Source organism: Ammospiza caudacuta, chromosome 1 (assembly GCF_027887145.1).
Source record: "Ammospiza caudacuta isolate bAmmCau1 chromosome 1, bAmmCau1.pri, whole genome shotgun sequence".
Classification (NCBI taxonomy): Eukaryota; Metazoa; Chordata; class Aves; order Passeriformes; family Passerellidae; genus Ammospiza; species Ammospiza caudacuta.
The window spans coordinates 50,824,043-50,837,210 of NC_080593.1; the positions used below are offsets into that span (position 1 = coordinate 50,824,043).

General features: G+C 35.6%; 1 protein-coding gene across 1 annotated transcript in view; it reads right to left on the reverse strand.

The window, feature by feature from the left end:
- CNTNAP2 (contactin associated protein 2) overlaps nt 1–13,168 on the reverse strand; it is a 1,023,368-nt gene that overhangs the window by 349,884 nt on the left and 660,316 nt on the right. The window contains exon 11 of the mRNA XM_058800058.1: nt 7,875–7,981. Coding sequence (XP_058656041.1) covers nt 7,875–7,981 — 107 coding nt within the window. The remainder of the gene's footprint in view (nt 1–7,874; nt 7,982–13,168) is intronic.

Below are 13,168 nucleotides of genomic sequence, written 5' to 3' on the forward strand. Positions count from 1 at the left end.
GTTTAAGAAAAAGCTAATTAATTTTGAAGTCTTTATTTGCAGAGTTCTTTTCTGGCTATGAATTAATTCTGGCTTTGATTTTATGCTATAAATGAGCTGCTTTAAAATTATCTATTGTTAATTACATGTTCTCTTTTAACTGTCCCTTGGAAACAATATTTGGTTGGGCATTGTGAACAACAATAGAGAACGGTTACAGTAGCCTGCAAAAAACTCAACTAATACCCAAGTTTTCCCAAAAGCAGGCTGCAATTCAGGAATGTTATTTAGGTAGTTTTACAAGAGTTAGCTACAAATGAATTAAGAAAATGCTCTGAGTTAGACCCTGACTTCATACTGTTCTTCCATTTGACTCCCCCTGGTAAAAATTAAGTTTCAAAACTCATAACACTTGACTTTAATGCAGAGCCATATATAAACACTCAGCTATACCAACAGCTGAAACTTGAAGTCCAATTTCAGCCCTTATATTCTCTCTCAAACCTCACCCAGTAGAGCTATTTGCAGCTGATTTTTTAATTTCAGCATAAGTACTGCTGGTTGATTATTCATATTCTGCTTTTCATCCTAATATTAATTTTCTCCACTTTAACTTCACCAAATACTCTTGGTGCTATTGCACATATTGGAACTGCAGCCCTTTCTGGCCTGAACACAGACTACATTCATTTACTTACAATAAAAATGCAAGTTGCTACCAATTTATTACACATTCTGCGTTTCATAAACACCTGGTGCAGAGCAACTCTCAGCTCAGCTGACAATAAATTAGTAGCAGAAAAACTATAGTCTATAACACCAAGACTAAGAACAATCTGAGTTTTAAACAAATATTGGGGTTCAAAACAAGAAAACTGCAATGTCTTGAAACAAACAAACAAACAAACAAAAAATTACTGGAGTAAAAAGCTTGTGGTTTTCAGTTTTGCAGGAATAGGTGAAACGATGCAACAATTTTGGGCTTATATGTTACATGTGAAAAATTACCAAAGAAGACTAAACCAACAATTTCAGTCTTGCTTTAAAACTAGATTTTAATAAAAAGAGGTAATTTAATAGAGTCTTCTACATTTGAAAAGACACGCATTATGTTAAATCCTTTGAAAACACGTAATAAAAATATGAATTCACAGGGATGATTATAAATTATGATGACAATTTCTTTGAAAAGCATTATGGAAAAAAAGATTAGCCTCCTTCGAAAGGTAGCATATTGATTATATGATCCTTTTAATAAACCACTGTAAACAAAAGTCCTTATAAACAGGCTTTGAGAATCTCTATTCTCAAAGGAAACAAACATCTGAGAAATAAGGTTTAGCAGAGCATGTATGAAATTTGAACATTTGATTACTTCAGATACAGAGTGTGCAAGAAGAGGAGAAAATAAATGGTAGCAACATAACTGGCAGAGAACAGCCAGTAGTTGAAAGTGCCTTCTAAGGATGAGAGCAGAAGAAAACAAAAGACTCTTTCTAGAGATTTCAGAAATTTTAGCTTATTTTTTATCCCCAGTTCTCCAAGACCATCATTATTCACGCATCCATACTGCTGAGTTTGAATGTGGAATTATTCACCTCCTGGAAACCACTTTACTTAGACTCTGGTCTCAAGTAAGTCTCAAATCAGGGACTCAAAGGAGAAATTAAAAAAAACATAGGCTTCATCAGGGACACCCAAACAACAGCTCACAAGAGGATGAAGTGATAGGGTGAGGAACACCATCTTATTCTTACAGCTTCTAGTACAAATCAGGGCTAGAAGAGCTGATAATCCTTTTCTCATTAACACTGTGCCCAGTGTTAATTCCAGAGATACTTCCTCAAGCCCCAGTCTCCTGAAACCAAGCAGCGCTGTCAAAAAAATTCTTATAATTTCTCCAACCTCACTTTCCTCAGAGTAAATTCACCTCCCTACAAAGCTCCACATTCCCATTAGTGCATCCCAGAGGTGCTGTCCTTCCTCAGTCCAAATGAGACAAAATATGCCCAAGACATGAGGGGGGGCAATGGGAGCAACTCAGATTTTGCCCTACTGAAAGCTCCTCTTTCATGTTTCTAAAAGTAAGCAGTTTGGCTTCCCAGCATTATTTTTCCTTCTTCCTTTCACATAATTCAAGCAACCTATCTGCCATGAACAAGTCTAATCAGCATTGTGGAGTCCCACTGCATGCCTTAAATGTCAGCTTTCCACTGCAGAAACTCAACCCAGAACGTTCTGTTGCTGTTTCATGTGATTGTATGTTTTGTATGTTTCTGTTCTGCTCTATGCTTTCTACAGGTTTACTAATGAAAATTCTTCATTTGCTACTGGGAAATCATTTGGGCTTGTGTGATCTGTTCAGTCATATGGCTGCTGGACTTGTGCTAAATCTCACTAAAATCAGATACTTGCATGTCCACAAATCTGTAGCATATTTCACTGTTCCACTTTCTGCAGAAGGGCCAATTCTGGAATCCATGATTTGTTTATGCAAAATGCTGCTAAACTAAGTGGCTTAAACATCAAGCTTCACTGACAAAGATTCTGAAATGTCAATGTGACAGTTCATAACAGCCCTGCACATAAATGCCCACAGGACAACTGAATAGGAGATGGTTTTATGCCAAGCCTTCTCAAAATACAGGGCATTTCTGATTAGGTTGTATCTTCTACTTCAAATGTATTAAAAAGCAACATTCTTCCTGTCTTTGGATTAGAACATCCTTTCACAGGAATATCTTATGTATCACAGTTGCTGGTCATGGAGGTATTTATTGAATTTTTCTTGATAAAATAATGCTTTAATATGTTTATGAAATTGCAAAGTATCTGCTTTCTCTAGTAAATCAGTTTGCTATCACAAAGATAACAATGTTATTCTCATAATTCCTCTAGCCTTCAGTGAAATGGAAACCCGTGCTCTTCTTGTTTGAGTTGACTAGTAAAATTATGGAGTTCACTGTTTTTCTTTCCCCTGTAGTAAATTTCAGAGCATTGTTTTGTCAAATTATGTATTTATTTTTTCACTATTTCCCAAATTGCTGACAGAACACCCCTGCCATGACCTTCTTTCCTATCTAGACTCTGAATGTATAAAGCCCAGTGTTCTGTTTGCTTTCCTGTTTACAGAAATACAGGAAAACCAGATATTACAAACTATCTGATGGAAGTCTTGCTGAAGATCAGAGCCTATGCAGATTAAATTTGTGTTGATGACTATTACTTTTGGCAATAGCTAGCAATGAGAATTATCACAGCTTATACAATATTTCTTACTCATTCTTACTCAAAGTGTGTTTCTAGAAAATATTAAACTCATTATTAAAGCAATATTTTGTTTTAGGGAGGTAGACACTCTTGTTTGGAAAAATATCATTCCAGTGACATTTAATGTACTTATCATTTCAAGAGAAGTTTTATTCATCATTAACTTTGAATCAGGTTTCAAAATATAGGATAGTGTTTATTCCCACCAAGCTGGGAGAAGATAGAGAATTCAGAGGTCAAGTTCCCTTATATGGAAACTAAGAATCACTACATTGTTTCCAATATTCTTTTTGGAAAAATTTACAGCAAACCACCAATCTAAAAATGTAAAAATCCCATATGTTCTTTCTCAGCAGAGTCTTTCATAAGAGAACACTCTTATAGCAAAAGAGGTTTTATAGCAACTTCCAGTCCTCAAAGGAGCCTACAAGGGAGCTGGAGAGGGACTTCTTACAAGAGCACGTAGTATTAAGAAAAGAGTATGGTTTTAAACTGAAAGAGGGCAGGTTTAGACTGGATATTAGGAAGAAATTCTTTACTGTGAGGGTCGTGAGGTACTGGAACAGCTTTCCCAGAGAAGCTGTGGATGTCCCATCCCTGGAGGTGGTCAGGACCAGCCTGGAAGGGGCTCTGAGATACTTGTTCTCTTGAAAAGTGGCCTTGTCCTTGCTACAGGGGCTGGAACTAGAGGATCTTTATAGTCTCTTCCAACCCAAACAATTCTATGATTCTATGAGCATTAAGATTAATCTTTTAAGTGCAAATTGAACATTTTTGTTAATGAAAGTCATTAGGAGAAGGCAAATATAATCAAATAAGGTGCTCCTGGCTTTTTCCTAAATCAAATGAATTTTATGCAAGAACTGGAAGGTAGATACAGACTTTACCACGATGGTAATATAAGTCCTTGCTCATGTTTATCTGAAATGCACATTCTAGAGAAAACTTGCTTTGACCTATATTACAAAAAAATCTCAGAAAAAGAAGCTTGAATGATCATTAGTTATCTCAATAGACAATTTTTAAAATGATACCATTCTGTTTTAAAGAAGCTGTAAACAGCAGGAAGAATATCAGAACATAAAACCAGATGAATAAACAGGTGCAAAGTGGTGGAGATGAGAAGTAATCAGGAAAATGAGCTCCTGATTGCAAAGGTTTCAGGAACCATTTACTAATAAACTCTAGAAAAGTATTGCTCTAAGAACTCTGCATGAGTGGTCCAGCCTTTGGTAGGTTGCAAAAGTTAATTAGTCAGGGCTTAAAATATAGATAATACAATAAAGTTAGCAAGGATGATACTTGCAGTTAATTATAATTCAAATAATTTTTAAATAATTTTGTAAATGTTGCATCACTGTAAATCATTGTTTTTGAATAAATAAAATCATTTATCTTTCAGTCTTGCCTAATGGTAAAATCAATGCTCTAGCCTGATATTTGCCAGGCCACAGCATTTTGGGGGGCATGAATATCCCTTAGCTGAAAGAAATCTGGTAGATTCCTAGGGTATTTAACATGCAATGAGAAGTACAACTTTCCAGTACTTTTGGTTAATTTGCCATTGGGCTCAAGGGATCCAGCTGTAGATGGATGAAACAAATTATCATTTCCTCTGAATGGCAGCTTAAGCTGCTGAGAAATAACAAGATAATGGACACAGAGCTTGGAGATTCTGGTGTTTCTCTGAGAGGTGAGGAACCTTCCTGTAACAGTGTCATATTTCAAAAAGGAAATTATTTCATAGTATTAAAATAGAAAACAAGTGTAATTGATTTACACAGTTAGAGAACTAAAGTTTTTATTTCAGATTTATTTATTTGGAACTTTTCTTTCTCTAGCTATTTATTTCTGGTCTATAGTCCCCACTATGTCTCATTCCCAGAATACATATTTCTCCATATCTCTAGACTAACTGTTGTTTTCACTATCATATGATATTTTATGGCCAGACCTGTGTGAAACAAAGTCATTTTGATTCATAAGGTTTTCATGCAAACCTTTTTCTCTGTTTCACTTCAAGGAGTTCATCCCTTCAATTTTTCTTTGAGTTTCAACTTCAAAGGAACCTAAAACTGCAATCTGAAATCCAGTCAAGGCTGCAAAGCTTTGCCTTGTTTCAGGTCAAGAGCTCAGGAAAGTGTTGAATTACCTGACCAAAGCAAAATCAATTCACTGAAAAAACCCTTCAGTAACACAGAATGATCTTTTTCCTTTTAGTTTAGCATAACTCAAACTCATTAAAAATCACCAAATAGTGTTACAATCCCTACTAACATAGTCATGTGTCCAACCTCTTTGAGAAATGCTGTTCTATTCCCCACAAAAGCATCCACTGAGAAAAGAAAAACATATTTTACTGTGGCATATAATACAGTTTGCTTTGTAAAACAATATTATCTTTAAGTAAAATGGTACTGAACAATTGCTATCTGCACTTAAACACTTTCCAGCTCCACAGAATCACATCTGCTATATTTTTCATGAGATCTGCAATGCTGTTTAAAATCACTTACAGCTAATTTTGTACCACACAACAGTTATCATTCCAACTTCCTCCCTTCCCCAGCATATCTTTCATCCTGCTACTGCCACAAACTTTAGAATTCAAAAGCAAAAGGCAGCACACTAAGTGTGTCTGAATATACACACTGCACAAGTAGGAAAGGACAGTAGGGTCAGCATCAGTGCAGCAGAGCTGAGGTCCCAGACCTCAGGACAGAGTGACTGCAACCTCTGGCAAGTTCCAACAAATCCCCTCATTATTTGCTGCTGTATCTGGAACATGCTCCTGTAAAAACTGACAGCTATTGCCTGCTCAATAAAGGAAGAGTTAAGGTTGTCTCAGTCTGTATCTTGATGCTGGAATTTTTTATTTTTGCTCATTTTTGTGCCATTAACTTCAGTACTCTAGAAAGGCATAGGACTTCACACTTTCTGACAGGATATCTGTCAAGTGAATAACTTTCTGCTCAACCTTGTTTTGTAAGAAAGACTTCTAAAGTATAGCAGCACACGGTAAAAACAAAAATTATGTTCTTAAAACAAAAAATGTAACAAAACTAAAGCTTACACCACTAAGTCAGAAACTTTGCCTGAACTAGGAAAGTAAAAGTTCTTGAACAATGTGTCTCCAAATGACCTGGAGAGTGTATGTAATCCCATCCACTTTATCCATTCCATAAAGACAGGACAATATACTCCAAATCCCTCTTTTGATAGTCTAGTTCAGCAATGCCTTTTATTTGCCCTACTGCACTGTTTTATCCATAAAAGGCAGGTGAAAATCTTATTAAAAAAAGTCACATCCCTTTGGATTATAATTTCTTCCCTTTGTAACAAATGTGATTTCAGAAAAGCGATGGCATCCTTTTGTCCTTGCTTCTTCTCTTTGGAACTCGAGAAGAAAGCTTAACTATGTTCAGCTATGTCTTAAAAGCTGGTCTGCACACCACAAAGGAGCACAGAAAGACAAATTCTGTGTTGTCTTTCCTAAAATTCTATGCAACCATGCCATCACTGTGCATATTCCCTCTTGGTGGAAAAAAGGGTGCCATGCAACCTCTCCTACAGGCACCTTAAATATTTCTCTTTAATCAAAATTAATTTGCTATTTAACTCTTACAGTTTTAGAGTTTCAATAGCCAGATCACAGAGAACTTTGCCACTCAATGTATTAATAGTTATTACATAAAAGATATCCCCCCCCTCCCCCCGATTTATACAGTCTTTAACTATAAGTTAGGTTTTTGTTTTGATCCAGAAAACTGTGATGGTGTCATTGGTTTGGAGTTTTTGGTTAAAACTGAAAAAAATTCTGCAATCTTTGTAAAATTATACATAGCTGTATTTAAGGTAAGCAGAAAGGTGATATAAACTTGTATCTCTATAAATCCTGGCTTCAATTTCAACTGATTGCCTGTTTAGAAGCATTTTTACTCTTGTCTCAATATTAGGAGATTGTTGGCAAAAGGAAGAAGTGAACAAAAGTAAGGACTGGATATATTTTCTCTGTATCCTAGGTATTTTTGCAGATCAAAATCCCTCTTTTTTAGCAAAAGAGGGGAGGAACAGAAGATGCATGCCACTGGCTCAGCATGCATTGTTCAGGACCCATAAAAGGGCAACAGCACCTTTCTTCTTTCTGTGCTTTTATAGTGTAGAGCATGTGGAGCTTACAGGAAATATTCTTATTTCAGAAACTCATAACCACAGAGCAAATAATTAGATTTTAAGCTGGCTGATAATCAGTGTGTAAACACCCTTTGTGATTAGCAACCTAAACCAGCATCTCAAGCAGCAGTCAGCAGCTCTCCCCAACATCTCAGGGCAGATTCAGTTTCCATGAGAAGCTGTATCTCATATGCAACTGCTAAGAATGTGTTTGCTCTGTACACCCAGCTGCTGTTGAACTGCTTTGGTGGGTGGCATGGCGCAGTACAGTGCTCTGTAAACACATCATAATGCAGGGAATGCAGAAGGTGATTAACACGATATTTTTCTGTCAAAAGAGGCTTGAGGATCTTTAACAACAAGAAAGGAAGAATGATTTTTTAAAATCTCAACCAAAAGACATGAGAGACTTCCCTACTCCACTGAAACTTTGAAACTGCAGGGTAACTTACAGTTATGACACGTGGCACCACTGTAATTAGTTCCGTCGCAAGTGCACTTGAAGCTGTCCCACGTCTGGGTGCATTTACCATCGTGTTCACAGTGATTGGGCACACACCTGTCAGGATGAGATGCGAACACAGAAAGAGAAACCAAAATGAGCATCTAGATTTACACAAAGCAAAATTTTGAGCTGTCGCCCTGATTTTTTAAGATTTTCTAAGCCTTCTGATGTTTACATTCTTGTAATGAACTTTCTCACACACTTTCTGTAAATAACTCATTGTTTTGCATTATTTTACGGAGGAGGAGAAATTTGATGGACTGTTGGTTTGTCCAATGTCATTGGAGAGGTGCCACTTTCACCCTCCAATCCACTGTCACTTTTGGAAATCTATAAATGTTGGAGTCAGAAAATAAACTTCCCCTTTTTTGCCTTGAGAGCAGTGTGTGTATGTCTTGTTATTTCGTGTCCTATAGTGACATCGAGCTGCGCAAGCAGTGTATCATGTCCTTGTCTCATAATTAATCCTTGCTATTTTAGGAGTATTAACAGAATTTATATCTGAACACACAACTGCATAAAAGATTCCTGAAGGCTTTGCTGAAGCCTTTGTACAGACAGTAAAAAAAGCACGTTAAAGGTGGAATAGATTCATCATCATAAATCGGGGTTCCAAGTAACATATGACTGGTACTCAGCCTTCCAAACAAAAAGAACATCACATGTCACACCTCCTCCTGCTGTGCAGGTGGTGTCACGCCTCAAGGAGCCCAGTCCCACAGCTGACTGGAGGTTAAAAGCAAAATGCCACTGGCTTGCTCTTCATCTTGCTGTTTCCAGCAATGGGATTTAAGGGAGACAGGTTGCCTGCTGCTGGCTAGGATGGAAGGAAATTAGTAAAGCTGCATTATTAAAAATAACTATAGGCTTTGTTATAATAGTTGTGTAATTTTTTCTTGTCACAGGGGTTTGTGGCAAGAGTTGTTCACCTTTCTCCCACATGCCTGCTTTTCTTCCCTTCAGCTACAATGCTGCTGGAGAGTGGAAGGAATGAAAAAGTGGAACAGCAAAACCCCAGAGTTATAGCTAAACATATATTTGTTGCTTGGAATCTTACCTAAATGTGATTTCAGGGATTTAAGTTTGGCCAGGTTCTTTTCTATCAAATATAGTTAAAAATGGGAATTACCATTTACTTTCACCCCTGAAACTATTAAACTTTTATTCCTTGAAAGGGCTTTGAAATACCATTTCAAAGAATGTTTTTTCCTTATTAAATTAGTTATAATCAGACTCAGTACGGGCTCTGCCTTTTTGATCAAGAAACAAAGGAGTTTTCCTTTCATGTTTTTTTGGCCAAATCTATATTTTTTTTAAATTATGAAATTAAAAACTAAAACTAAGAGACACCCTATTAGATGAAAAAGATCTTTTCAGTAATGCATTAAAGAATAAGTGTTCTTATCTCTAAGATAAATCTGAAGTTCATCGTATTCCTGTGACAGTCAATGATACTCTCATAAACAACACCCAAGGAAAGCTTTGCTTTCCTATGTAGAAACTTATTGAAACTGAAAGGATCTGGGTCATTCCTCAATAAGCTTACAGTCTCTTATTTCCTCAATTTTCAGTTAACAGCATTGGCATTCATGGCTCAACAACCAGGAATAATTTATGTTACAATATGCATTTGAGAATTGAATATTGTGTACTCTCTTTTAGAAATGATTTTTTGTTTTGTGCCTCAAAATATACAGAATAGAGATTTCTTATGTCCTATATCAGCCTTTAGAACTCAAAAGAACCCATTCTTTTCAAAAAAGATCAGAAAATACTGGCCCGGTTAAAAATAGCGCTGAAAGAAATGCTCTTCTAAAGCAAGAAACAAACTATTTAAAAATCTTCTTTTCACGGTAAAATACAGTGAAAATACCTGAGGCAATTATCACATTTCAATAAATTATGTCTTCAGCATGGTTTAAATGAATTCATTTAGTTTTATAAGTGTGGCAGGCTAAATGAATAGATAGAGCTGATTACTGTTCTATCCAGTTGCGTTCTCAACACCGCAGAAGAAAAACAAGAGCCTATAATAGCACATTTCTAAACAGACAAACAATTAACAATTTACATGAATCCATAGCTCCTGGGTACAAGAGTAGGGAAAGCAAAGAGCAATGACATTTCAAAAATAATCTTATAAAAGTAACTTTTATTCAAGGCTGTGAATAGCTGCAAATGTTCCTAAATCTGTTTATGGTTTTTATTTTTCCCAGCTTTTCAAAATAACTTCTTTTTATGTATTTTCTTCTTCATTTACATTTGAAAATGCATGACTTGAAAAGTAATTTTTCAATGACCAAACCAAACATTTTTCTTTGTGAATTTTACCAGATATTTATATGAACTCTCATACGTAATGCTCGCAACCAGTTTCACATTTTAGTGCAGTATAACTTACTTTTATTGCAACATAACTAGTAAAGAGACTGCATTACTGACTATATAACTGAGGCAAATGACTTAATCTTCAGAAAGATGAAAACTAGATATTTATCTGTATCATTTAATGGAGCGTATTAAGTCATAAAAACAGAGATATTCAGCAAACTCCATGATGTTAATTTTATGCTTCCAGTATGATGGTTGGATTAGTGTAATGGCTTCCAGTAGATGGTTGTATCTGCGTTTGCAAAATTTCTTTTTTGATCTGATTTTTGCTGTTCTAAAGATGATGCATTTAGAAAAACAGAGTAAACAATATTTTATATTTGCGCACACTGAAGTTTAAAACAGACCATAGCATCATTTTCTGACATTCTCCCTTCACCTTCTTTTCTGTTAGTTTATTTTATCAGATAGGGTGATAATATTTATTTTCTATTCAGTCCATTAGCAAACTTCTGTAACATAATCTGGTGCTTATCTGTCCACATATTGGACAAATCCTACTTACTATAATATAGTTTACAGGAAATGCTAGATATCCAGAACGTAGAAATTACAAAAAAACCAAAAAACCCAAAAAACCCTGTTTGAATTCAGTAAACAATATCATTAAGAATAACATTTATCACTGTAAACACCATTATTTTTCAAACACATTTCTTTCTATAGAATGAGACCAATCTACAATTTTCAACATACAAACATCTTGCCATGAAATTTGTATTTTGAGCAGATACAATCATTACGTTTATCTGCCTTATGCTCATCATTTAGTAGACACTCAAAATTAGTAGACACTTAAAACCTTAAAAAAACTCAATGCACGCATGATTTGCAGATTATTTGTATTAAAAGACTATGTTTCTAAGCAACTCAGTTCTTTCTTCTCCTTTAGGAATAAGGCTCCATAACATAAAAAACCCCATAAAACAAAACAAACTTTCAAAACAGCGCCTCCCTCCTAAACCAGGCTCAGAAGTTAGAAACCATCACAAAACAGAACTGCAAGTTCCTTGTAACCAAGTCGTGTCTCCTCCCATTGTGGATACCCATATTTCAAGAACTTGCAAAATGTTGCAGACTCCATTTTGAGAACTTTCTTGCTCTACGGCTCCTTCTGAAAGGCAAGTGAAGAGCTTCATCCCTTCAAGTATGATACGCTGCCTTTTAATTTCCACCCCAAAATTTATCCATAGAGAGTTTACAGATGCTGTTTGGTTTGATATTTTATTTGGAAACTTTGATTTGTTTATTTCTTTATCGGTGTCTGTTTTCCTTTCTGATTTACATCTCAATACTTTGCAGGGAGCAATGATAACTTCTTTTAGTCTGTAGTTTTGTGAGATGAAGCCTGCTGTTGGAAAATATATTTTCCAGAGTTCTTCCTTGTAGCTCTGCTCCTCTTTGCACTTGCATTCTGTTGAGTGTTCTACAGGAGATCTTAGCAGTGTTTTGTGATTTCAGAGTTGATCAGAACTTTTGGATTTCTTTACAGAAATTATTTTACTTAATAGGTAGCATTTTGCTGACTACTAAAGAATAGTGGCTTAAAGTCATCCTGAGATTACTCAACATGATAAAGATCTTCACTAAATTCCCATCCTACTTCTTTTCATCACTTCCAACCAATGACTTCCACTGCATACAGAAAATCTTGCTACTGTTTTTAACAGCATTACTGTGTGCTGTAAATTCCATTGTGTCATTCAAATCATTCAGGTTATTTTTCTGGGCTGAATGTGGATCATCAGCATGTTTCATCATGATATTCCTAATTTTGAACCAAAGCTGAAACATTGAATAGGATTTTCTCTGGCACTGATCTCTAAGCAACTCTCATCTCCCAGCCAGCCATTAGCCGATCAGTATAAATTGAGGGGCAATTCCATTTGACAGTTCACAACTTAATTTGCAATTCCTCTCTCACACCCCATCTTTTCTGGTTTAGCTAACAATTTCTATCATTACAATATATCAAATGTTTTATTGACATCTAGTAAAATAGATCTATTACTTTTCTCCTGTCTGAGACAAAAAGTACTGTGCTTTAACATAGAAGGAGATGATATTAATCCTGAACAATCCACTGTTGATAAACATGCTGCATTCTACTCTACCTTGCTTTTATTTCAGGATAACGCCTTGTTTTCCTCAAAAATATAATAAAACTACTAAAGGCAGAATAATAGGTGTCCAGTGATCTGGATTTCTCTATTTGTTAAATTACATCACGTTAACTCTGTCACCTCCTAATACAAAATCATGAGCTTTTTAAAAATTTGTTCAGGGTTTTTTCAGCTGTTATTTGGTTGGTTTTGTTTGGTGTGTTTTGTTGAGTTTGTTTGTTTTAGTTTTTTGTTTTTTGTTTATTTGGAGGTTTTTTGTGGTTTTATCTTTGATTTGTTCCACATGTGATCCTTAATGAACCTAACATACTATCGACAGCAAGAAAAAAAAAGAAGACAAAGAAAAGGTATCTCATAACGTTAGTATAAGGAAGTGATATCAGACCCATGTAGAAATCCTCACAGCCTATACGGCAGAATGAGCAATGGCTGATTGCACAAAAGTTCTTGAAAACAGGAAAGTTACAAACTGTTAGAAATGTCCACAGGGGAAGGGCAAAGATGCAATGAGGTTCATTAGTGGTAGAAAGTATTTTCGAAAGCACCTCAAGATACATCGGGAATCACTTAAGTATGCTTGGGTCTGTCTGAAGGCAGGAGCTGAGATCTCTCCAGACACCTTTCTAATCTGGATATTTTCATATTCCATAAAAAAAAGAAAACATTGATTTAAATCTCTTTTTGCTCATTATGTGATTACGTTTTCTTAATGTTGTAAATGTGCCAT